Source organism: Podarcis bocagei, assembly GCF_964188305.1.
Source record: "Podarcis bocagei genome assembly, chromosome: 14".
NCBI lineage: Eukaryota > Metazoa > Chordata > Lepidosauria > Squamata > Lacertidae > Podarcis > Podarcis bocagei.
Window position 1 is genome coordinate 27324726 of NC_138139.1, and position 25573 is coordinate 27350298.

The 25573-nt window shown below is 45.8% G+C and overlaps 1 protein-coding gene and 1 long non-coding RNA gene across 15 annotated transcripts in view; one reads left to right on the top strand and one right to left on the bottom strand.

Annotated features, from left to right (window-relative positions):
• Positions 1–464: 464 nt before the first annotated feature.
• Positions 465–15354, bottom strand: LOC308573900. 9 transcript variants are annotated; one of them, XR_014002180.1, is made up of 3 exons: positions 8313–10929; positions 5598–6445; positions 465–729 (listed from the first exon to the last, which is right to left on the bottom strand). It is a non-coding gene; the product is annotated as an uncharacterized lncRNA (long non-coding RNA). The 9 variants fall into 9 exon arrangements; XR_014002181.1 differs by having other exon boundaries at positions 4565–6445; XR_014002182.1 differs by lacking the exon at positions 465–729 and adding an exon at positions 15289–15354 and having other exon boundaries at positions 738–6445; positions 8313–10481.
• The window catches only part of DIS3L (DIS3 like exosome 3'-5' exoribonuclease), a 28663-nt gene continuing 18143 nt past the window's right edge, over positions 15054–25573 (top strand). The window contains exons 1-3 of one of the 6 annotated variants that reach the window (XM_081171078.1): positions 15054–15140; positions 21164–21317; positions 25358–25413. In XM_081171078.1, coding sequence (XP_081027204.1) covers positions 21285–21317; positions 25358–25413 — 89 coding nt within the window. In that variant the 5' untranslated portion in view covers positions 15054–15140; positions 21164–21284. Of the gene's footprint in view, positions 15141–15204; positions 15344–20483; positions 20616–21163; positions 21318–25284; positions 25414–25573 lie in introns of those variants that run through there. The other 5 variants (XM_081171079.1, XM_081171076.1, XM_081171074.1 and 2 more) reach the window with 5 other exon arrangements.

A 25573-nucleotide genomic window follows, 5' to 3' on the forward strand; every position in this document is an offset into this window, starting at 1 on the left:
AAGCAGGGGATCAAACAAACACACAATGGCACTCATTAAAAGGCATATCAAAGAGTCAGCTACCCACTGACTACACATCTTAGCTACACATCTTAGGAGAGCCATGATTCATCCAGCTCCATGATCAGGACATCAGCTTATTCATGCAGCAGGTCCCAGGTTCAATCCTCAGCATCTCCAAGTAGGACAGAGAAAGACTCTGCAGAGGTGCTGCCAGTCAATGCACAGCAGCCTTCGCCCACCTGTTGCCCTTCAGATGTGTTGAACTGCAACTCAGGTCATCCCTGACCCTTCAAAATTCTGGCTGGGGCTGATAGGAGTTCAAAACATCCTGGGCTTCAACAACACTGAGCTACATGGACCACTGTTTGGCTTAGTAAAATGCAGCTTCTTATTTTACTACTTTGGGACCGTCAGAGGGAAGTCCTAGCTTGTGGAGGGAGGGAATTTGATTGCAGTGGTAATTTCATTTATTTATTGATTTATTTCCCACCCTTCACCACATGGTCACAGGACAGGTTGCAACGTATCAGTATACATATCATACTACCAAAGTACACCAATTAATACAAACTCGATTTCAAATGCTGCCAGACATTAACTCCAGGATCAACTGAGCTGCCAACCAGCGAGAGCGCCATATTGTCCGGAATTCGCTTTGGTTTGCTAGCCTCCTCACCCAGTCCACTACTGATCACAAACACCTGCTCAGAGTGTCAGCTTCCTTACCTGGTTAAGTTAGAAAAGAGAAATAGAGATGGGTGTTCTCAATATATTGATGACACTTCCACCCTCTAGTGGTTAATTGATCCCCTATGGCTGCAGAGAAGCCTGTATAAGCTTAAGTCTAGCTCTTCCTGGTAAGGGAATTTTCACCCACACATGTGCCAGCATGTCAAGCACGTGGTCCACCATACAGGTAGCATGAAATGCTCTCCCACTGATGTTTTAATTGCCCAACACTGAAGGCTTGAAGATCTTCAAGACCTCCTCCACCTGCTTAGGCAGGGAAGTCTGTTAGGAAGCAGGGTAGGAGGTACAACACGGTCTCTTAAAATTGGATCCATGCTGAACCTGTAGAAGATGGAGCTCAGATAAAAGACAGAAACTCTGCTTCCTTGACTCCCTACCTATGCTGATGCTGTGCTGACAGGACACTGAAAAACTATGACTGAGACAGGCCAACCCTTCCTGCAGGCCTGGCCCTACCATTAGACAGAGTGAAGCGACTGCCTCAGGTGGCAGATGCTGAAGACGGTGGCAGTCTTCTGGTTGTTCCTCCTGAGTCTCTAGGTGTTCCCAACTATTGGGGGACAGAACTGCATGTGCCACACAACTTGCCTTGCATCTCCTAAAAGAGTTTGCTGTTCTCAGGTGTGCTAGAGGCACACATTGAAGCAATCTTCAGTTCCCAATCCAGTCTACTTCTTTAAGTGGAATGTGGAAGTGGATGCCATCCTGTTGTTCACCTCAGTCAGCAAAATGTCTAGGGACGAGCCTACCTGCCAGTCTCACTGTACCATATCTTAATTATGTAGACCAGGTTGGTCCCGATTCAGGAACAAGTCCTGGAAGCTACATTTCCCTTTCACTGATCTGCCATTTAGCACCAGCAATTTCAGTGGTCCATTGACAGGGCAACTGAGGTTCCCTTAGATGAGAGGAGGGACAGTTCTTAAGTATCTATTCAGAACATCATCCTCCCATCGCTGTAACATACCCTACCACTTACGCTGACAACTGGGACACCTCCATCCACACTGCCATAGAGACATGCACTAACCAACAAATGATAGAACGCTTGCTAATAGCAGAATTAAGACAGAAAAGGTTTCAAAAGGTTTCAAATCAATTTCCTATTTAAAGGCCTGCAGTACCAGGAGTGTTAGAGCTGATAACCCTAATTTAAACTGCCAAAGAGCAAAACATATTAACTGCAGCAAAAAAAATTACACGCAATTATTCACTGTCCCCAAACACATCCTGCTTGTGAGCCCAGGTCTCACCTGCGCAGAATCACTTCTTTCAGGACCAATAAATCATGCCCCAAATTGTAGCCTGCTCTCACCTGGAATACAGAATTGAGTCCTGCTCTCACAGGGGGACCTTCCTAACAGCCCACTACCTTTGAATAGGGACTATGGCAGGGTGCATTATTTATTTGTGTATTGTTTCTGCAGTCCCAGGGCAACAGCCAGAGGTAATTGAGTGGTCATTCAGGCAGGTGGGATAGGAAGAATTAAGCTCTTTGCAGCTGCTCCTTCTCTGGCCAAGAGAAGGAGCCATGTTGTGCCCCTTTCGCTATTCAGCATATTGTTATACGCCACCCCAATCTCCAAAGGGTGGTGCAAGAGACTTCAGGGGTTCAGGGTGCTTTCCGAGGGCCTGTGTTTCCTTTTGGGAATAAGGCACAGCAAAAACACTGGTATCTTTAGGATACATGGTTTATTTACACAGATAGATAACCTGAACCTAGATGGGGAGAGTTCAGAACATACACATTTCAAGGGGGTTTGCCCTCCTCTGTAAGCATAGCACTGGATTCAAAGAACAGCAAAAAGCCATGCTCTGTGGCTCTTTTGTTCCAGCCAGTCACAACCAGCCTACATCATGTTCTGCCCTCCACTTCTCTGCTTCCCAAACCACTTGCAAAACTGACATTTTTCCCTGTTTGTCTGAAATACCAAGCCACACACAGCTGGAGGAGGGGCCCCTCCCCTCCTGGTCTGGCAGTCTTCACTCACTCTTGGGGGTTTCCTTGATGGGCATCACTGGTCTTTGTCTCTGAATGGCTTGCACTCAGCTATTCCTGCCAGGCTAATCTGGCTCGTTAGCAGAAGCTAAACCCAGGAATTTCTGTGCTTGGCACTGTTTAATCAAACCTTGATTAATTCTGACTTTTATGAATTCTAAGGATTATGGGTGCCTTGCACCCACAAAACTCTGGCACCCCAACACATAACAAACAATGTGTTGAAAGCTGCTAGACACAGCGCTGTGGGGAGGAAGTTTGACAATTTAAGGGGTGCCACAGAGAAAGTCCTCTCCTGGGCACCATTACATACACAAAGCCCCCTCCGCAAATCTTAATATATACAGGGAAGGGGTTTACACCTTTGGCATACATGCCTGGTGCATAGGCCAATGCCATTGTTAGCATTCATCCAAAGTGTAGACCAGTGAGACAGTAGGCAATAGCTGTACTCCATAAATTACCAGATGTGGTCTCTGAAACACAAGGATGGGGTGCCCTGCCCTCCCCCAATGGTATCCTCTCCTGTCTTATCATGTGCAATTTAACTGCTGGAGTTTGGTTTCTTCCACATATTCCACCAGTAACAGAATGACAAACTCATGGGGCAGGCAGGGAAGGGAAACAAGGCCCCCCACAATGTACTAAACTTCAAAGAACTCAAGCTTGTAAAGACAAAGATGGAACAGAGCTGTCTGTTTTCCTCCGTAAGTAGAAAATCAGATATTTAAAGAAAAATGTGCTGTCAGAATGCTGTTCAGAAAATGAGATGGTTCCTCCCTTTATAAATTTATCGTATCTCCAATATCAAAGTGCAGGCGATTAAGCTCACACGGTTCCTTTCTCAAAAGAGCAAATAGCAGCTGACAATAATGGTAGGAGAGGAAAACAAGATATTTTTGACTGTTCCTCCCCTCTCTCTTTTTGGTTCCTTTCTTCTGTAATAGAACTCTCTTTATGAATCACTTTATTCTTTTCAATAAGATACTGTCTGTGCAATCAGGGATGATAAATGGCAAATAATTGTAAACCTGATATTGGTTTTCAATATTGAATTTATCATGCTGTCCTCTTAACACATATTAAATACTTTAAAGAATTTATATATTTGTTAGATCATTCTGAGATTCCACCCACTCCCCCCATAAGTAAAATTTATGAGTCTTCTAGTTTGGGGAAATCTAAGGGTTGACAACATCATTAATAACACTGAATAATGATGCTGGCCCCCTTTATAACCAATCCCCTTTTACTAATCCAAAGGATCCAAATCAAATAACATATATTAGATTTAGGCGCTGAGACCAAAGGAAACAAAATAAAACGCAGTCCCCCTTTCAAACACACTGTGGCTGATTTTACGCAGAGTTTTTGCTCAGTTTTTGCTCAAGCAAAAAAACAAGGTCTTCATCTGTACATTTCAGACCAAAGGTGCAGAGTCAGGACCATGTGTGGTGGAGATTAAGCACATGAATGAGCATAGGAAACGGCAGTGGAGACTTGTTCATTAAGGTGAACTGGGCATTGCCCCACCCATCTCAAAAAGCTCCCAGTTAGTCCCCACCTGCCTGCCTTCTTACAAGCAGCCAGGCGGTGGCTCCGCCCATTACTGGCTCTGGCTTTGACTACCCACCCGTCTCCGCTTTCCACCCTGCCAGTTGCGCAGGTACAAGCCACAACGGGGGAAATGTAAGAGGAAGCTATTAGTAATTCCCACAGGCATCTGGTTGGCCACTGTGAAAACAGGATGCTGGACTAGATGGGCCATTGGCCTTATTCAGCAGGCTCATCTTATGTTCTCATGCTACCTACCTGTTCATGCTCTCTTGTTGAGTGTGAGCACAAGTGAGACTTTCTTCCCTCTGAAGCACTCCGAACAGGTAACAGAGAACGGTGGCTGTGAAGAGTGATTGTTGAAAGTATAGAAGAGAATCAAAGCAGGCCAGCTGCTGAGGTCTAAGAGAGAAATGCCCTTGAAGAAAGTTCCCGTGGGAAGGTTGTTATCCAGAGCAAAGGATTAGGAATACACCTGCTTCAGCATCTTGGAAGTTCTCAACCTGAATAACAGATTCAGTGATATGCAGAAAGCTAGCAGCTGCCCCCCACCTCCTGGTCCTACTACGTAATACTATTTTGAAGAAAAAGAAATTTGAAGGCTGTCCAGTTTAAAGATTTAAAAAGCCCTAAGAAGGGAGAGCAGGAGTTTCCCATTTAATTAGCACCTGACAGCAGACTAAGCAGGCGCACAGACCACCAGGGCTGGATCTAGACACGTCAAAGGAGTGATTCAGTTACACGTTGCGAACTCATATAGGGAAATCCAGTAGGGAAAGATGGGGCTCCACAGCGCCATCTGGTGTCAAAAGTGTTATATCGCACATACAACACATATAAAACCCTTTTTCTTTACCAATCTAGCTGAGACATGGTCACAGTCTTGTTCCCTACCTACTCTTATAAATCAGCATACTGTAAGCAAATCTTATGCAAAGGTGTTCTAAGAAGAGTTCTGCTAAATACCTATCTAGTCCAGCACCCTCTTCGCACAGTGACCAACTTGATGCCTATGGTGGAGGCCCATGCGCAGGACAGAGGTGTGACTCTTTCTTTCTGGAGGTGCACTTTATTCTTTTCGTGAGGAGGGATATCTGTGTGTTTCCACTTTGACTTCTTGAGAAACCTTTTAGCCTTTTGAGTCTGACCTCAGTGTTTCAGCCAACGCCGCCCCCGCCCCCAAAAACCCCCAGCCTGTCTCAGATTAAGACTCTGACAGACTCCCTGAGCAAAGCCATGACAGTTGAAGATGTTCAAGTCATGCCCTGAAAATAACAGTCGTTTTACTCACTGTCTAGCATGAAGATTCATTCCTGGAGCTTGGAAACTTGCAGAACTGGTCAGGCTTCAGGGTCCTCTTCAGGCACAGAGGGGAATTCAGTGGGGTGAAACTGGAGGATGGGCCAGGCCTGATGCTAATGCCTAATCAACTGAGCAGAACTGATTCTGCTTCAGAGGGTCTCCACCTTCTTGGAACTTTGCTCTGCATCTGTCTCCAGCTCCTCCTTCCAGGCGTAGGTTTCCATATGACCCCAGGGCCCAGCAAATGCAAACTAAGTGGGAAATGGAGGAAAAGGCAGGAGAATTTCACATTTTTTGTGGCAGCTAAAGGAACAAGGGTCCCCTGGCAGTTGGTTAACTGGGACATTTTGGGGTTCACTTCCCCCTCTCTCGGGAACAGCTGCTGTTCCACTTACGTTGTCACTTTTGTCAAAGTCTTTAAACTGCATGTTTTGAGTTTTATATAAGAAGCAGCTGCATTTAGACGGTTTCGAAGCATGCTTCCTCCTCCTACACACAGAGAGAAGAGCAGATTGCCTGCTCTTGAAAGCAGACAGGTTGCTTGAAAAGAAGAAGCATGTGAGAATAGTCTGAGGCTGCCTGTGTCAGAACAATGGTTCATGGTTACCTTTATTTTTGGTAAGTCCTTTTTCTTCTCTTTATTTTCTTTTTGCTCCTCCAGGGCGCCATCCTCTGTGGATCTTCGGTTCGACTGTGGGTTCCATGTGACCCCCCTGGTTCTGCCCCTCCTCCCTTTCAATCTGCTTGCCCTAAGACAGAAGGCACGAAGGGGAGCTGCCAGGTAAACCATCTGTCTTCATTATGAAGTGCAATGGATTCCAGTGTGGTGCTTTTCCTCTGTAAAAGAATATGCCACTGGAAAAAAAGATCTACATGGGGGGTGGGGGTAGGGAGATTGTTCTAACTGTATGCAAAATTATCACGGAGTTTACAACAAGGGAGGTGAAGGGGATTTCAGGTGATCTGGAAGTGTAAAGGTAAAGGACCCCTGGACGGTTAAGTCCAGCCAAAGGCAACTATGGGGTTGCGGCGCTCATCTTGCTTTCAGCTGGCGTTTGTCTGCAGACAGCCTTCTGCGTCATGTGGCCAGCATAACTAAACCACTTCTGGCACAACGGAACGTCGCGATGGAAGCCAGAGCACATGGAAATGCCGTTTACCTTCCCTCCACAGTGGTACCTATTTATCTACTTGCACTGGCATGCTTTCGAACTGCTACGTTGGCAGGAGCTGGGACAAGGCAATGGGAGCTCATCTCCTCACAGGGTTTCGAACCGCCAACCTTCCGATCAGTAAGCCCTAGAGCAGGCATGGCGAAACTTGGCCCTCCAGCTGTTTTGGAGTACAATTCCCATCATCCCTGATCACTGGTCCTGTTAGCTAGGGATGATGGGAGTTGTAGTCCCAAAACAGCTGGAGGGCCAAGTTTCACCATGCCTGCCCTAGAGGCTTGGTGGAAGGGCTGCTGCTTAAGGGGAAATGCTGTGGCTCAGTGGTAACAGAGTATTCACTGTGCATGCAGGGGGTTCCAGGTACAATCCCAGGCATCTCCAGGAAGGAAAGTACCCTGCCTAAAACCCTAGACAGCCCCTGCCAGTGTAGACAATACACTGAGTTAGAGGGACAATGGTCTGTTTCAGTGTAAAGCACCTTCCTGTTGGTGGTCTCATATTTATTTATTAGATTTCTTATTTCACCATAAGATGGGTTTCATAATCGTAAAATTAAGAACAAGTAAAGCAATTCAAAATAAATGCAGCACAGTTCGCCAGAAGCGGCTTAGTCATGCTGGCCCCATGACCCGGAAGCTGTATGCTGGCTCCCTCGGCCAATAAAGTGAGATGAGCGCCGCAACCCCAGAGTCGGTCACGACTGGACCTAATGGTCAGGGGTCCCTTTACCTTTACCTTTATAAGCTAAGCAAAACAGAAGAGGTGGGTCGCCCTATAATACCTTGACTGTCAAAGGTCAGATTAGAAAGCACACAGCGGAAAGTGGGTAACAGAAGTGCTAGATGCATCTTTGTGGAGTGGAGGTTCAGGAGTTTAGGAGCTGCCACAGAAAAAGCCCTCTCCTTTTCTGCATTCTCCTTGTTTTCAGACCCTGTGGTATAATTTTGCCTACCTTATTTCCTTCCAACCAGCCTAAATTATTTGAAAACCTAGATCTTGGGGAAATGATAAAATTATTCTATGTATGAAAAATTGTTTATATGATTCATTTGCAATACGTATCCCAATGGCAGAATGTGTGTGTGCGTGCATGCATGCCTGCATGTATCCCTTCCACTTAATGTTCAATGGGACAATAAAGCATGAGAATAAAATCAGCCTCAAATAAATTTGACTTCCTTTTAGGTCAGTGTTCCAGACTCCCCGCAGCTGTTTAAATGAAAATAGCTGTTCCTAATGCAAGATCAATGGAGGGGGAGATTGTTTGAATGCAACCAGCTTCTACAGAGAAAGTCCAAAGAGAGGGACAGAAACCAGAGATGGGAATTCACTAATTGCCCTGCAGAGACATTGTGGTGCCCTGGCTAGTTTGGACATGGGAGATGCAGCTGATTTGCATGGATTTTGGCAAACTACTACCTCTCCCTCCCACAGCCTTTGTGAAGATAAAAAGAGATGATGATATACTATAATCTGCTCTAGACTCTTGAGATAACATTCAAAAGAAATCTAAATATAGTCAGGTAGAGTACCTTGGTAGCAGGTAAATGAAGATTACGGTCTCAGGAGAATAAATTCCACTGCTGCTAGTTTGCATTATTGAGGCAGGTCGGGAGGAGAAAACATCAGGGCTGCAGGCCGACAGACACCTTTGTACTTTGAGAAAACAGCAATATCTTTACCGCAAAGCTCTTCCTGTTTTGCATTTGCATTGCTCGACATCAGTGCTGAACAATAATAAAAGCTGACTCACAAAAGTAAAGACCACAAGAAAATCCTGCAAGAACATAATGGAAATGTTGTTGTTATGGACTTTTGTGAGCATAAACAGTTTTCAAAATGAAATTGTCAAGGCTGGAATTTGCTATGCTCTCAAAAGTAAAGTCATTTTAATATTCAAGAGGGCCTCAACCAGTATGGATTTCTGCTACCTTCTCCAGCCTTGTGTTTTGCAATTTCCATTTTTTTAATTATCTGACACATGGGGAGCCACGCAGTGGAGAACAGGGTGAGTGGGGAGGAGAAAAAGACAACTCAATAGGATGAAGGGAAACCAAAGATGGAGGAATGTTCTTAAAATCCTTGGAAGATAAGCCACAGAGTGAAAAGGGCAAGCAAAATATATTTGGGAAGCAGGACTCTTGCACAGCTCCCATTTATTTCAACAGGACTTGTACAGCAGGATGTACAGAGCGCTGAGGATTTCACACTTCTGTTTCTTTGTTTAAAATATTTTATGTTCTGTTCAGAATTAAATCATTCCTTAGTTGATTTAATTGTTTCATCTTGATATTATTACTCCAGTATAAATACCACCCTTTCAGTTAGTTGTTGGCCACTGACAGGGTATGATCACAAACAATGTTTTTACTCAGCATAATTAAACTGTAATAAAAGGAAGGATGCTCTTACCTCTGTTTCAACATGTTTATGGAAGGTGTCATGGGCTTTGAAGATGCTCAAACTCAGGATGAAAGGGAGAAATGCAATAAGAGGAAGGCACGCTTGGCAAACCTTCACTATGATCAACTGCCATCCAGAAACCTATGTCCCCACTGTGGAAGGACGCGTGGATCCAGAATTGGCCTCCACAGTCACTTACGAACCCACTGTTAAAACCATGTTTATAGAAGTTTATGGAATCTTACTTGGCTGTGAGTGATCACCAAAGAAGAAGATGAAAGTGAAAGAAGAAACAGCTTTTCAAGAGGATGAAATGTCATGACCTTGGGGTCAGATTTACCTTCTTTGGGAAATGAGCTTGGGATTCAGAGTGGGAGAGGGAATTGCCCTCTGGATCAGTACCAGAAGCCCCTAACCTACTGAAAGCACTTCTGCAAGTAGAATCTGTGGACCCAGTTCCCCTCTGACCCACATCTGACTCAAAGGGCTCCATCACATGAGTCCCAGAGTCTCACTCACCTTGTCAGATTCAAAGGTTGCCAGAGAAATCTAGGCCCCTTGAAGTAAAGGCTAGCTACTGAGAGGGAGCTGCAATCTAAATAACTGGTGCTGAAGCAACATCTGAGCAGTGCTTGAGCCCTGCATGGAGCTGTCCAGGGTACTGCCTTGCCTCTGCTTGTTCTGCCTTGCCTCTGCTTGAGATTGATGCTTGAATGAATGTGTTGAATTTCAGCTTTACTCCAAACACTGCATTTCCTGTGCATGATAGTGGCATTTTGCTGATGTGCTGTAAAGCAATCATACACATGTCCTTTGGATTTTTAATGTGCAGTCTATTAAATTATTACCAAATGGTGTGAAGCCCATTTTGTTTTACAAATGAAATACAGACTGAAGACAACAGAATCCTGCACTGACAGCTGATGGGCAATGCACCAGGATGAGCATGAAGATTTGGCTGCCATCCTGCCAAAAACACTCAGGTCAATGAATAACCTCTGGCAAGTCATTTGACCTTCATGTGCCTTTGCCAGTTCAACCAGGAGTCTGCAAAAAAACAAAAAAACAACAACTCAGAGCACCTTGGTGTAATGCCGATCGTCTTTCTGCATGAGCAAACGCCTTCTGTAAAAATGCAAGCAGGATGACACAGTTCATTCCTTCCTTTTCTTGAGTGATCAGCAAATAAATCTATCAACTTGCTTCTGTAAGCTTCATCCTCGTGATGGGTGACTGCATCATAGTTTTCACCGGCATACTTAGAGGTTTGTCAGCATAAACTATGTTTTTATGCCTCTCTGGAAGAAAACACAAAGAACAGATGGAGGCCGTATGTACTGTGCAAAAATAAAAAAAATATTCACCACGAAAATCCAAATTCTGCAAATGAGATGCACATGTAGAATTAGTCATATTGACACGCATTTGTTTTGCATAACTTACTATTTATCCAAGAAGCGGGTTTTGAAAGGAATTGGGAGATGGTTTAGAATGGGCTTAGAAAAGAGGTGAGATAGATATAAGGTTCTAGCAAACCGTCTCTGCTTAAAGTACACCCATTAAAGATAATGGACGAAAGTAAGTAATGGTCTTCAATTTCAATGGGTCTACTCTGAGTATGACTAACACTAGATACAACTTGGAGATAGGTGAGGCAAAGGAAAAACAGCAGCCAGCATTAGCAGAGGGATAATGAACTATCCAGGGTGCTGAAGCACAGTGCATTAACTACATCATGGAAAAAGCAACAGTGAGTTGTCCCCACCCCTACCCATAGTTACATGTTTTGTCAGCCAAGAGCCTTCAGGTGTTGCATTTTTAAAAAATAAGAACTCACACAAATGCAATTTCCCATTCACTCTCCATTTTACACCAAGCCACCACCATTTAACAACTATTCCATGCCAACCAAGAGTGATTTATGTGTTATAGCTGTTATAAATTATTTTATTTTAAAAGCTTGCTCATTGCTTTCTCTCTTTTTTTCTAGGGTCCATGAAATAATTTTTTCTGTTTCTATAGTCGTAGATAAAGAGGCATGAATATCACCTGCCATTCAGATTTTATTTTATTTGCTCCTGTAGTTTATAATGCTCATTTCACTATGGTTTCCCATAAAAGCAAGTTATAGCTTCTAAGGTATTAAGGACAGCATTTAAAAAAGGCTGTAACTTGGAAGGAGAGGGTAGCCTTGTACTGAAATCTGAGGAGTGTTTCATTGAACTCATTACCAAAACATCAGCAGAAGAGGGGGAATCTGGGTTTCACGTCTAGTTCAGATAGGCCCATATTTGACCAACAGTACAACAGAGAAGTTCCAAAATTTAAAGGTCTGCACCCCCATTCCTGATAGGCTGGGCCATGGCTATTTCCCAAATAGGTTTGGTTGCTTTGCTGTGTATATAAAAGTCCACCTACAAATGGAAGAATGCTCCCTTGCCCTCACATTCTTGAGCTGTGATGTTGAGGTGAAATTGATGGATTCCTTTTTAGCCACCGATCATGAGAAATTAAATGAGGAGGCAATCGACCTCCATTGAACTCTTTCCAGTTGTCATTTGCGGTACAAATGAGATAAGAAGAGTTTTCCTTAGAGGCTCAAGGATGTGCATTAAAATTCAAGAGAGAAAGGTGCCGGGGGGGGGGCAGGTGTGATAATCAACCAGCACTTTCTCCTCCTAACTAAGGTGGACCTGATTCTGAAGTGGTTTACATGAATAGTCAGGCATTGCCTAGAAAAAGGTTAGGCCCTTGTGGGGAGATACATGAGTTAAGGCACACTATCTGGCTTCATTTCCCATATTATAGCCAGTCCATCCACCCAAGTTGTTGGCTGCTGTGTTTGGAACAACTGAGGTAAAAAGTCTGTGAGGGCCAGTAGGACATAGTAGTTTGAAGGCCAGACTAGAACGGGAAAGATTCTGGTTCCAATTCCTGCTCAGCCCCATGCTCACAGGGCAATCTTGGACCAAGCACCTTCTCTGAGCCAAATCTACCAAACAAGGTTGTTGTGTGGAATAAATGAGGGGCTTAGAACCACGTAAACTACCCTGGACTACTTAGGAGAAAGAGATTTTTTTTTTAATCCAATAAAAATAAAAGCTCCATCCATGCAGTGCCTTCAACATTCTGATTTGCTGTTGGTAATAGAAGAAAGTAATATTAAACCATCTATCAAACTTCCTGATCTTAATGGCAGTTTGGGAAACTAAAATTTAAAAAATTCAGCTCAGTTCCAGACAGTTTACTCAGAAGTAGGTCCTATTTAATGCAATGGGGTTTATCCTCTAGCACATGTGCATAGAACTGGAGTTTAAGGTTGCAATTCTATGCAGACTTAGCTATGCCCAAGACCATTGATTTTCAAGGGCTTAAGCATGTGTCAGGGTCAGGCTGCAATTAAAATAAAAGTAATATGCAGCTTGGTTTGACAGTAAAACAATTTAATCCAGAGATAAAGTGTAAAGTTAACTCTTAAACACATGGCAGCAAAAACAAAGAGCTATGGCAAGCAAGATATTTCTATACAACCAGTAATGTTCATAAGCTGGTCTTGTAATTTCATGTTCCACTACTTGAATCCTTCCAATAAATTGAGGGATTTGTTTACGTTGTTGTTTTGTAGGGAAACACTTATGGTAATTTCTTGTTTATTTTGAAGACAATCTGCTTATGTTGTTATCACGGACTTGAGTGGATTTGTGTCTGTTGCATCTGGGCAAAGGAAACTCCCCATCATATAGCTTATCTTTACTGTATTAGTGAAACAGTGACTCCTAGTGACAAAAATGGAAAATGCATCCTGATGACTTGCAGACAGGCACCAGGACAGGGGTCTGCAACCTTTAATACAAAAAGAGCCACTTGGACCCGTTTCCGAAGAAAAAAAACCTGGGAGCCGCAAAACCATAGCGACATTTAAAACAAATATAACAGCGTACATATAACCAGCGTACATATAAATATATAAATATAAATATAACCAGTGTACATGCCCCTTACAATGCAGTGACCACTATACATGCCTCTTACAATCTAGTGACCAGCGTACATACCCCTTACAATGTAGTGACCAGCGTACATGCCCCCTATCAATGCAGTGACCACCATACATGCCCCTTACAATGTAGTGGGCGGGCAGGCGGGTGACGTCGGGTGACTAACGCACGCACCGCCCCCATGCGACGTCACAGCCAGTACAGCGCCCGCCACAGTGGGGAGTGTCGGGGCGCACAATGCGCCTCCTCCCCTCGCTAGTATCCGCCCCGGAGCCGCAGCAAAGGTGTAAAAGAGCCACATGCGGCTCCGGAGCCGCGGGTTGCAGACCCCTGCACCAGGACATTCTGCTAAATTATCTTCAGAGCAAAGGGTTCTTGGATTTCCAGAATTGGGGTTTTGTGAATCTTTGGCTGAAATTCTAAAACACTTAACTTGGAGCAAGCCTCACTAAACCCAGTGGGGCTTACTCCTGAGTGAACATTCATGGGATTGCATTGCACAATTCTTAACATCTTCGTTTCAACCCTGAAACCAACCAGAGCAGTTCCTTTTGCTGTTGGCAACATGTTTCTGGAGACTAGCTGCATTTGGTTATTTTAATTTTCCGTATGTGATGAAAGGCATTAGTCTTGCCTGATGGAGAGAGGTTGGGAGGGGAACTTCTGTAATACGTGGATGACATAAAGTGCAACAGAGTTGTCATTAAAATGTCAAAAGATGATACATTACAGCTGTATTTATGTGGGAAAGCGGTGTTGTGTATATCTCTGTCAATTTATTTCTCTTCTTTATTTAATAATTGATAACGGCTCTGGCATGCCACCCAAAATCAAGATACTAATCAAGTAAAAAATGACAGCGTTTTGTCTATTCCAGTCTCCTCTGAGCCGGACAGCTAACTGCAATGTCAGTCTCCTGCTTCCATTTTTCAACAACAGATCCACTTCTCAAGTTAATCCTGATGGGTTGGGACAAGATCACTCCTAAAGCCACCTCTGCCAGGGGACCAAATCACAGTCTTCAATTCATTCCCTTTTGAACTCTGTTTGCCTAACAGGATCCAATGAACTTGGAAAAGTGATTTTCAGACGCTCCTAATAAAGAGATTGCCTGCTAATGGATTTCTTCTTTATTTAAATAGACCAGAACTGCTGCCTCTGGCTTTTAGTCGCTTTGGTTTTGTGCACTGCCTTGGATTTATAAATTTATGAATGAATGTATTGATTTATACGTTAATTTTTAGTTCCATTTTCCCCACCACCTCTTTTTTCTCTCTCAATAGCTTGCTTTATTATCATTGCCTGCCACCTCGGAGGCCTTGATTTTTGCAGGGAAATGCTGGCAAAATACCAGCCACCGTCTCTCAGCCAAACCCGCCGCACAGGGTTGTTGTTGAAATTTAAGTGGCGGGAGAACTGAGTAGGTCCCTTTCAGTCCCTTACAGAAAAGGCTCGGTAGAAATGTAATGTGATGTAACTTAATAATTCTCACCATGAGGAGGAATGGGGCGAAATTAACCATGCCCATTAACAGGCAGCCCTGTTTAGGGAAGTTTTTAAAGTTTGATATTTTATCACATTTTTTAATTCTTCTACTGGGAGCAGGCCAGAGTGGCTGAGGTATAAATATATTATAATTATTATTATTCTATTCTGACTATGGGGTTTACTAAACTGCCCAAGGCTGTAACCGTGAGGGTGGAAAAGCGAATGGACGCAAACGGCCTCATCCCCTCAGGGAATTTCTCCCCTCAGCAAAACATGCCCGCCATTTTAATGCGGCTCCGCCCCTTTCTGATCTCGCGCCGCGGCCCCGCCTCCCTGTTTCTCTCAGAGGTGGCCCCGCCTCTTCTTTCCAGCCTCCCCGTTTGCCCCTAGCCCGCCTCCACGTTCCTCTCAGGACGGGCGGCGGCGGCGACGAATCAGGGCGGTGGGACGGCGCAGCGCGGTCGTTTGGAGGTGTGGCTTTCCCGCTCGAGCCCGCTCCCGCAGGCCCTCTCTCTCTCCCGCGCGCCCCTCCCTCCCTCTCCAGATGCAGCGGACGGAGAAGGTGCTCCAGCTGCGGGGCCTACTGGGCCGCTCCGTGCGGGTGGTGCGCGAGCATTACCTGAGGCCCGACGTGCCTTGCGGCAGCGCCCTCTGCCGGGCGGACTGTCCCCGCGGTAGGTGGGCGGGGCGAAGGAGGGTGGGCGGGGCACCGGTCTGTAAGCTGAAAGGAGGTGGGGCTTGGCCATTGAGGCGGGGCGTGGTGTCATGTTTGGGTGGGGCAGGGAGGGGAAATGTCTATCCAAGGCTCCTGCCTGATTTGGTATTTTTAAATTATTATTTATTACATTTATACTTCACTTTTCCTCCAAGGAGCTCTGCATAACTCTCTCCCTCCCCATTTTGTCCTAACAGCAACCCTGTGAGGCGGTTACAGATAGGTAGCCGTGTTGGTCTGCCATAGTCAAAATAAAAAATTCCTTCCAGTAGCACCTTAAAGACCAACTAAGTTAGTTCTTGGTATGAGCTTTCGTGTGCATGCACACTTCTTCAGATACATCTGAAGAAGTGTATCTGAAGAAGTGTGCATGCACACGAAAGCTCATACCAAGAACTAACTTAGTTGGTCTTTAAGGTGCTACTGGAAGGAATTTTTTATTTTGCCTGTGAGGCAGGTTTTTGCTGAGAGACCCAAGATCAAGCAGTGAGTTTCATGGCTGAGCAGGAATTTGAACCCTGTCCTCCTAAACTACACCAAGCTGGCTAATGCAGGAAAAGAGGCCACTGGGCATATGCAAAGTGTTTTCCTTGCTCCCTATTCAGAAGAGCAGGAAAGTGTTTGGCGGTTTATTACGTTTTTATATGTGTTGGAAGCCGCCCAGAGTGGCTGGGGCAACCCAGCCAGATAGGCAGGGTATTATATAAAAATATTGTTGTCAGAGCTGCTTCCAGATCCTAGCTCACAGAGGATCACGCTAGCCAGCGATCATTAAGTAAAAGTCTTTATTGAGTTACAGTTTCCATTCTCAAGCTGCTGCGTGCAACTCTACGTCTAGTGGTTAGATCGGCGAAGCTCCGTCTGAGTCTCCGCCCCTTGTGCACCAACTTAATATCCTAGCCTTGCTCCACCTTTTCCGCCTGACTGTTCTCCTCTGGGTCCCTCTGCCCCCCGGGGTCTCTTCCTTCCGGGATTCTTCTGACGCCGACCCCCCGGAACCTCCTGTCTCCTTGCGCCGGGCTTTAGGACCTGGCTCCCTTTCTGGGCTGCCTACTGCGTCACTTTCCTGTGCATTTGAACTTGGCGCGCGCGCCCAACCTTCCACTTTCCGTCTGACCGTTTCTTCGCTCCCCGATGGAGGTGTGGCCACTCCTCCCCCCTGTTGTGAGCTGCCAGCGCTTGATCCCTGGCGCCCTTCCTCTTCCCTGCTCTCTGGCGGTGACGCTGGTCCCGATCTCCAACTGCTCTCCTCTGAGTCCCCTCTGGCTCTATCTTCCTGGGGTGTCCCCCTAGGCTCCCCCCTTGCCCTGGCCACTGGTGCTCCTTTCTGTGAATCTTCTGATTCACTGGAAAGACTCGGAGATCTCGGGTCGTCGTCATCACTCATCTTTCCTTCTGCCTCCTCCCCCTCGCTCTCTGTTTCCTCCCTTGCCCTTGCCTCTGCTCCTGAACCCCTGACAATTGTTATTGTTATTATTATTATTAAGGAAGGGTTCAACTTTAGTACATGTGAATGGGAAAAGGAGTGGGGGGTGCTTCTGTGTAAGACACACACAATTGCTTATTCTACATGCACATACATGAATGGCCAGAGCTCCCTGGTTGAGGGCCTGACATCCTCAAGTAGCTTTGGGAAAGGCTTCCTGTCTGAAACTTGAAAGAGTCAGTGTGGGCCATAATGAGCTAGATTGACCAGATATCTGACTTGGTATAATCTTTCTGAATTCGTATATTTCAGCTCCATGCCCGTGGCTTAGTTATCCCTCTTTGGGCATTCACTAGGGTGGGAGGAAAGCGTCTGTGGTGCTTTATTTCATTTCTTTTAGGAAGCAGTAGAGTGCCATTTCCAACAGAACTCATGAGTACATAACTGGGGATGTGGTAGTTGTCCGGGATGAATAAAACAGGAGGAGAGGAGCATGATTGTCAACATATACACACAAAATTATACTACTAGAACAGGAGTAGCTGATGTGGTGGCCTCTGGATGTTTTGAACTACAACTCCCAGGATCTCTGACTATTGCTACGTTGGCAGATTCTAGAATCGGGAGGGCACCACGTTGGCTATCCTAGTAAGGAGAACATAAGAACCACCCTGCAGGATTGGGTCAAAAGGCCCATCTCCTCCAACATCCTGCTTTCTGTAGTGACCGGTTAAATGCCTTTGGGAAGTCCACAGACAAACTGGGCCCCTTGTCCATGGATGTTCCATGGAGCCATTGTAACTCCTCACATCAACGGTAGTAGCACTCTTAAGCAGCTCCTGTGCCTTTCAGTGGGATTGGTTTTGGATTTCATGTTGGTGCTAAAGAAGCAGGGCCCAAACAAGCAGGAGGAAGGATTTGTTTATTTATTTATATCCTGCTTCTCCAGGCAATGCAAAGTAGTTCACAAATATTACCAAGGTGGTTACATTTACTCAATACATTTACTAAACAACAACATAAAGAATCCTCATAAAAACAAACATCAAACAAGGCAGCAATTAACAAAAAGCAAAAAAAAAATAAAAAATAATCCCAATCCAGACCACCAAAGAGAAAACCCAAAGCAATGATTGTTTTAAAACTCCAGGCCTGGTCCAGCATTTAAAAGCAGCAGTAAGATCTGTTAGCATCCACTACAAAGGAAACCAGTTGTACGTACCACCAAGACTGGGAGAGGGGCATCACAAAAAAGGCTCTGTCTTTTGTGCCTGGGAATTTGCTTGAGCTTAATGGCAGGGCTTCCAAATGGGGCCCCTGTGGATGAACTTCGGTCCCAGGCAGATTCACAGAACTGCAGGCAGTCCTTTGAATAACTGCTTCCAAACTTCTGGAGCTTTAAAGGGTAACCACCAGCACTTTAAATTGGGCCCAGAAATACATAAGCGCCCAGTGTAGCTGGTACAGAATGGGTATTAGGCGCTCCAGCTGCTTGGCCCTCAAAACACCTGGGCAGCTGAATTTTACACCTGTTGTAGCTTCTGAACCATCTTCAAATGCAGGCCCATGTAGAGTGCATTATAGTAGTCTAATCTAGACATAACCAGGGCATGAATGAGGCAAGGTTTGCTTTCTTGAGATAGGACTGGAGCTGGCAAATCAGGCAAAGGTGATAAAAAGCACTGCTGGTAACAGATAGCACCTATGTCTCTAGTGATAGCACTAGATCCAGGAGGACACCCCAGCCCAAAGTTCAGACTTGGTCTTTCTGGGGGAATGCATCCCTATCCAGTACTGGGCACACAGCTCCCTCCAGATCAACAGATTTTCTCTCCCACAGTATTTCCATCTTGTCTGATTACGTTTCTGTACAAACACAATCCATTGATTGAATCAGACTGTACCTATCTGCCCATTGTAATTTTTATCATAGGAATGAATCACTGGATGTTCCAAGAATAAAACTTGTAATTTGCAACTCTTCCAGTACGAATTTAGGGATTCTTGTATATTTTTTGAGGCTCGTTGCTAACTTTGTTGTAGCAAGTGGGTGTTAGAAAATCAGAAATGCTGTGTAGCAGTGCACAGAAGATCCAACATCTCTCTTACATTATTTTCCATCAGAATTTAAGGTCAAATGGTTTATACCAAGTAGAATAAACCCTTTTGCCCTTTCCCCTGAAAGTAAATTGATTGGTAGCCTTTACTTTGAAGCAGCATATGCCTTTACTATTCAAATAAGGTTTCTGTCCTTGTTGCCAGGTTGTTACTGCAACGTGCCCTCTTTTTGACCTCAATCACCATTCATAAAGTGAGAAAGACTTAATGCCATCTAGGACTATCTGTCCATTAGAAGGATGGATTTGAGGCTCTCTGGGGCCGTATAATTTTTAGTATGTACAGAGCACCTTTCGCCAACCTGTTGGCGTCCAGATGTTCTGAACTACAACCCTCACCAGCCTGCTGGGAATTGTAATCCAAAAATCTGGAGGCCAAGAGGTGGATGAAGGGTAGTACAGAGTAAAATTAGTGAGCCAGCACTATTTTCCCCTCTCTTCTTTCCACTCCTTTCAGAAAACCCACCTTGTCTGACCTCTTGATGCTTTTGAACTACAGTGGTACCCCGCAAGACGAACGCCTCGCGAGACGAAAAACTCGCAAAACGAAAGGTTTTTTCGTTTTCGAGTTGCCTCGCAAGACGAATTTCCCTATGGGCTTGCTTCGCAAAACGAAGCTTGCCCCGGGGACAGCGGGTCTTCTCTTTTGAAGCAAGGGGCTGCGGGGAGATCGCTATCTCCCCGCAGCCCCTTGCTTCAAAAGAGGTCCGGGGGCAGCGGGAAGCGACGCGCTTCTTCCCCGCTTCCCCCGGACGTCTTTTGCAGCAAGGGGCTGCAGGGAGATCGCTATCTCCCCGCAGCCCCTTGCTTCAAAAGAGGTCCGGGGGCAGCGGGAAGCGACGCGCCTCTTCCCCGCTGCCCCCGGACATCTTTTGCAGCAAGGGGCTGCAGGGAGATCGCTATCTCCCCGCAGCCCCTTGCTTCAAAAGAGGTCCGGGGGCAGCGGGAAGCGACGCGCTTCTTCCCCGCTGCCCCCGGACCTCTTTTGAAGCAAGGGGCTGCGGGGAGATCGCTTCTCCCGGTGCTCCGAAGCCGGGCGGGGGGCAGGGGACACCTCCCGCCGCCGCGGGGACACCTTTTGAAGGCAGGCGGGGGGGAGCAAAGACTTTCGCCCCCCCCCCGCCCGCCTTCAGAAGAGGTCCAGGACCTCTTCTGAAGGCTGGCGGGGGGCAAAAGTCTTTGTCCCCCCTGCCTGCCTTCCCAGGGGCTTTTAAATCGCCCCGGACAGCGGAGAAGTCCTCCGCTGTCCGGGGCGATTTTAAAATGCCGCCCGCCAGCATTTTAAGATCGCCCGGACAGCGGAGAAGTCCTCCGCTGTCCCGGGGTTTTTTAAAATGCTGGGGGTGGGAAGAAAAGCCCTTGTCCCCCCCCCCCAGCCTTCAGAAGAGGTCCGGGGACAGACTGTCCCCGGACCTGGTCTGAAGGCGGTTTCCCTAGGAACGCATTAATTGATTTTCAATGCATTCCTATGGGAAACCGTGCATCGCAAGACGAAAAACCGCAAGACGAAGAGACTTGCGGAACGAATTAATTTCGTCTTGCGAGGCACCACTGTATATCCCATAATATGTGACCCTTGTCTGTCCTGGCTGGGGCTCATGGGAGTTGGAGGGCAACAGCTGAAGGGCACCAGCTTCCCCCTCTCCACCTTGCCTACTGCAACTAAAGCTGTAACCCACAGTACGCAGGTATAACTGAAATATGACTGCATGTTGTTCCCTTGTTTACCATACTCCACCCTTCTCCATTATAGGTTTTCCCCTATAGTCTACAAGACTGTACGCGCCTCAGTGTGGAGACACGTGCTCTGTAAAGCACAACACAGTCTTCTTGTTGTTGTTTAGTCGTGTCCGACTCTTCGTGACCCCTTGGTCCAGAGTACGCCAGGCACTCCTGTCTTCCACTGCCTCCCGCAGTCTGGTCAAACTCATGCTGGTAGCTTCGAGAACACTGTCCAACCATCTCGTCCTCTGTCGTCCCCTTCTCCTTGTGCCCTTCATCTTTCCCAACATCAGGGTCTTTTCCAGGGAGTTCTCTTCTCGTGAGGTGGTCAAAGTATGGGAGCCTCAGCTTCAGGATCTGTCCTTCCAGGGAGCACTCAGGAATGATTTTCTTAAGAATGGATAGGTTTGATCTTCTTGCAGTCCATGGGACACTCAAGAGTCTCCTCCAGAACCATAATTCTTAGAGGCCATAAATAAATAAGCAAACAGTAACACTTTGAATTCTGTTTCAGGTGAGAAATTATTGTCCGACGATCTGACCCACTATGTTGTACCTGACTGGAAGGTTGTCCAAGATTATCTGGAGATACTGGAGTTCCTGGAGCTCAGGGGGATTGTTTTCATGCAAACAGCATGTCAAGCAGTGCAGCATCAGAGAGGGCGCAGGTATCTTGATTTTTCACGAAGCCTCCTGTATGCTTCAAGTTCCTCCAAAAATAAAATGATAAATATTTGAGCATTCAGTCCTGCTCTGCATTACCCCAAGCCAGGAAGACTCAGCAGATAATCTTAAGAGGAGCACTGTTACTTTTATAGGAACCGCAGGCTCCTCTCCTTCCTGGCTCTCAGCCAGGTCCTGACCTGGGCAGGTGCTTCTCACATGTTTCTCTGTCTTCCTGAGTAGCCTTATTTGCAGCTAGCGCATGAAATTCCTGCCCGGATCACTGTTTCCCCTGCATCACTGTTTCCCCTGGTTCTGTGTTGGAGATGGGTGAATCCAATGGCTCTTTGTGGTCAGTGCCGGGGTAGAGATCCATTGGAGGGTCCTGTTGCACTGCTGGAAACTCAGCACCCAACAAACTCTGCATTGTGCAACCTGTTGCACAACAAAGCTGAACTGCTTATGCATTCTCTTGTGCAACAGCGGTCCATTGGCACAAAACATTTCTCCAGTGGAACAAGCATTCCACTAAATAACTTTAACTTAGTGCTACATTGGATACAGCCTCCCGTCTTTCTTAGATGGCGAGCCCTTTGGGTAGAGATTGGCCATGCCTCTTTTTTTGTCAAAAGCGCCATATCCTTAGATGGCTCTCTATAAACAATACATGTGGCAGATTTATTTCAGCTTCACAATGACACTGTAAATGCCAAGAAATAATAGAACCGAACTGTGAAATGTCTTTTACTCCCCTTCCTTTTTTTAGACTTACAAAGGTTAATATTATGCTACAGCAATTTTGTGAGCACATCTGTATTTCAGATGCCCTTGGGACCCCAAAGGTTAATCAGGGATTTCTCTCACTGACATTAATTATAGCATTATTATCTATGAATATATTTCAGAGGTAATGGCAGTATTCTAATCCTCAGTCATAACAAGGCAATTTAATGAAAATACATAATGCTTTCTTCCCGCCAGCATTTTTTATTCTATTTTTTTGACCTTCGACCACTCTCCAGGTTGAGATAAAGTTTTCATGTGGGTCTCTTTTAAAAATATTTCTGATTGTGACACAAGGTCTGGCCCTTGTCTTTCTGCATGGCCTTTTTAAATTCTGGGATTTGAGAGGGGGCGGGGGTCTTAGGTGGGGGGGAAAGCTGCAGCCTACAAGCCGCTGGTCCAACATCAGTCACTTTATTTGATGGAGCTAATTTGGCATCCGTGAGATGCGGTTCACATATCTGCAGAGTGGCTATTCATTTTTGAAATCCCAGCCAGCCATTTCTTCATTGTGCATTAATTACTTAGCTGCCACCTTTATTATACCAACGATTATGCATATTTTTCAATGTTTAATGCTTCAGGTTTCACCCCACCCACCCCCACCCAACATTGCAGGCTTTGTTTTCAGCATTGCACTTTTGTGAGACTTGATATATAGATCTGCAGCTAGGATCTGTGATTATATTCATCATATTTTGTACTGATGAGAGTTGTACGGCCCAATTCAGATGTCGGGAACTATAGCAGGAATGGTGAAATGATCAGTAGGGATAGGAAGGGGACACATTTGTTTTGAGTCTTTCCCAAAAGGGTATAGAACATGGGGGCATAAGCAGAGCTGTACATGTGAGTCTACTGGGACGCGGGTAGCGCTGTGGATTAAACCACAGAGCCTAGGACTTGCCGATCAGAAGGTCGCCGGTTTGAATCCCTACGACGGGGTGAGCTCCTGTTGCTCGGTCCCTGCTCCTGCTAACCTAGCAGTTCGAAAGCACGTCAAAGTGCAAGTAGATAAATAGGTACCGCTCCGGTGGGAAGGTAAACGGCGTTTCCATGCTCTGCTTTGGTTCGCCAGAAGCGGCTTAGTCATGCTGGCCACATGACCTGGAAGCTGTACGCTGGCTCCCTCAGCCAATAAAGCGAGATGAGCGCTGCAACCCCAGAGTCAGCCACGACTGGACCTAATGGTCAGGGGTCACTTTACCTGTACCTTTACCTTACATGTGAATCTTGGTGGTGCACTCTCCTTCCTTGGAGGTTTTTAAGCAGAGGTTGAATGGCTATCTGTCAGGGATTCTTTAGCTGTGATTCCTGTGAACTGCGGGTATAGGGTGGTATACAAATTTAACATATCATATTAATTCCTGCATTGCAGGGGGTTGGACTGAATGACCTTCCTGGTCCCTTCCAGCTCTGCAGTTCTGTGATTCTGTCTCTGCATCAACCCATTTTATCCTGCTCTGTTTTGCAATAAGGGAAAGCAGCAAACAGGCTGGACAGCTCAGGCAGCGCTGTTGGGAACACAATGCTCTGAAGTTCCTCCAGCAAGGGAAGAGCTGAAATTAAATCTTTAAACTGTAATAGCTGGCAGTGCTGCCTGATGGTTAGCACCCCCTGTGCTGCAAGATGATTATTGACTTAAAAGGGGCCCAGCCTTCTCCAATAGTCTCCTACTGAGACCTAAGTAAGGTGAGTCTCAGGCTTTCCTGGGTCTTCTGCAATGGAGTCCTCTGAGTTAGAGGACAGCAGTGCCACATCCTCAGGCTGCGGCAAAAAAAAAGCATTATGCATTTTCATCAGCTAGCACAGTGTTTCCCCACCTTTTTTGGGCAACGGCACACCTGTTTAATCAAAAAAATCTCGCGGCACACCACCATTACTGCCCCGTGACATCAGCGCGCAGCGTCACGCCGGGAGGGACGCACGGAAGTGAAAGTTTTCACTTTTTTTCCCTCCCCCTTGCCGGGGAACCTCCAAGCTTTGGGGGTGGGGAGGCAGCAGAGCGAGGGACTGAGGGACGGCGGCAGCTGAGGCGGCTGTTGTGGTGGTGGCGGCGATAGCGGGCGGAGGAGGGGGCGGCGGTGGGAGTTGCTGCTGCTGCCCGGACATGCCGGCCTCCTCCTCCTCCGCTGTCTCGCGCTCCTCCATTTGCACGCGCTGCCCCGCCGCTCGGCACCACCACCGCGGAGCCGCCCCCGGCTCGACGCGGATCCTCGCCGCCGCCGCCTCTCACCGCCCGACTCGCCCGCCTCCCTCCCACGGCACACCAGCCAATGTCTCACGGCACACTAGTGTGCCGCGGAACACCGGTTGGGAAACACTGAGCTAGCAGTACTTCCAGGGCTGGCCCTGCCTGCACCTCCCCTTCTGGTTCAGAATCCTCCCTTGATCACCCAGTGAAGAGGATTCTGACTCCTGGCCCCTGGTACTCTCCGCATCAGCAGCTTCTAGTATTTGCAGGGTAAGGAGGCAACTCTGAAATCTCTCTGTGCACATCCTTGTATTGGCCCTGTTTGGTAGAGAAATAAGTCTAATTTAAATTTAAATTTTATAATTTAAATTTTAACAATTCGTAACTAATCATAATTTTAAAATTAATAAACTTAAATTGCACTTTTGTTTAAATCATTTTAGTGGATATTAATTGTATAGGGATGCATTTAAAGATTAGATCAGATTGAAAAGTTGATTCATCGTCAATGTTATTGTGAGTTACTGCCTTTAAAGGACCTATAACTTTCTAAACAGATTAAACAGATTAAAATATACATTCCCTGCCCCGCAGGATCAGAATGTAAAAAGCACAATAGAAAAGGAACGGGGAGGAATGAAGAAAGAAAGCAAATTGTATTTATTTGATTCCTTACCCACCCTTTAATAAAACGTACCAATAATAAAAATAGAGATATTTTCTTAATTTATACTATAATTGATATAAAAATTTCTGATCGTATAAAAGTTATAATGTTACTGTTACAGTAGTACTAAATTTGAATACAATACGGATGAATATTTAGATACTTAACAATGAGTTGTTTGGCAGCAATAGGAGTACCTTTGGGTGCTAACTACATGCACAAGATGGTCTGTGGATTAATGATCCTTTGTTAAAACGAATGTTACCATTTATAAATAATACAGCTGTAATGCTTTGGCAGAGTGACATTTGACTTCTTTCTTTCACAGACAGTACAATAAACTACGAAATTTGGTGAGGGATGCCCGCCATGATTGCATTATGTTTTTTAATGAATTCCAGCTGCTTTCTTACTTGCCAAGAGAGAGGGGAGAATCTTTGGAGAAGTGGCAGACAAGGTATGTGCTGAATATGAGGTTGTGTCGCCAGTTTAAAAGCATCAGTAAAATTATTAGAAAACTGTGTCCAGCAACTCTCCACCCTTGAAGTTCAGCCCTGGCCAGTGGGTGACTGACCCATAACAAGCTTGTTAATTATACTAAAATAAAAAGCCCTTAT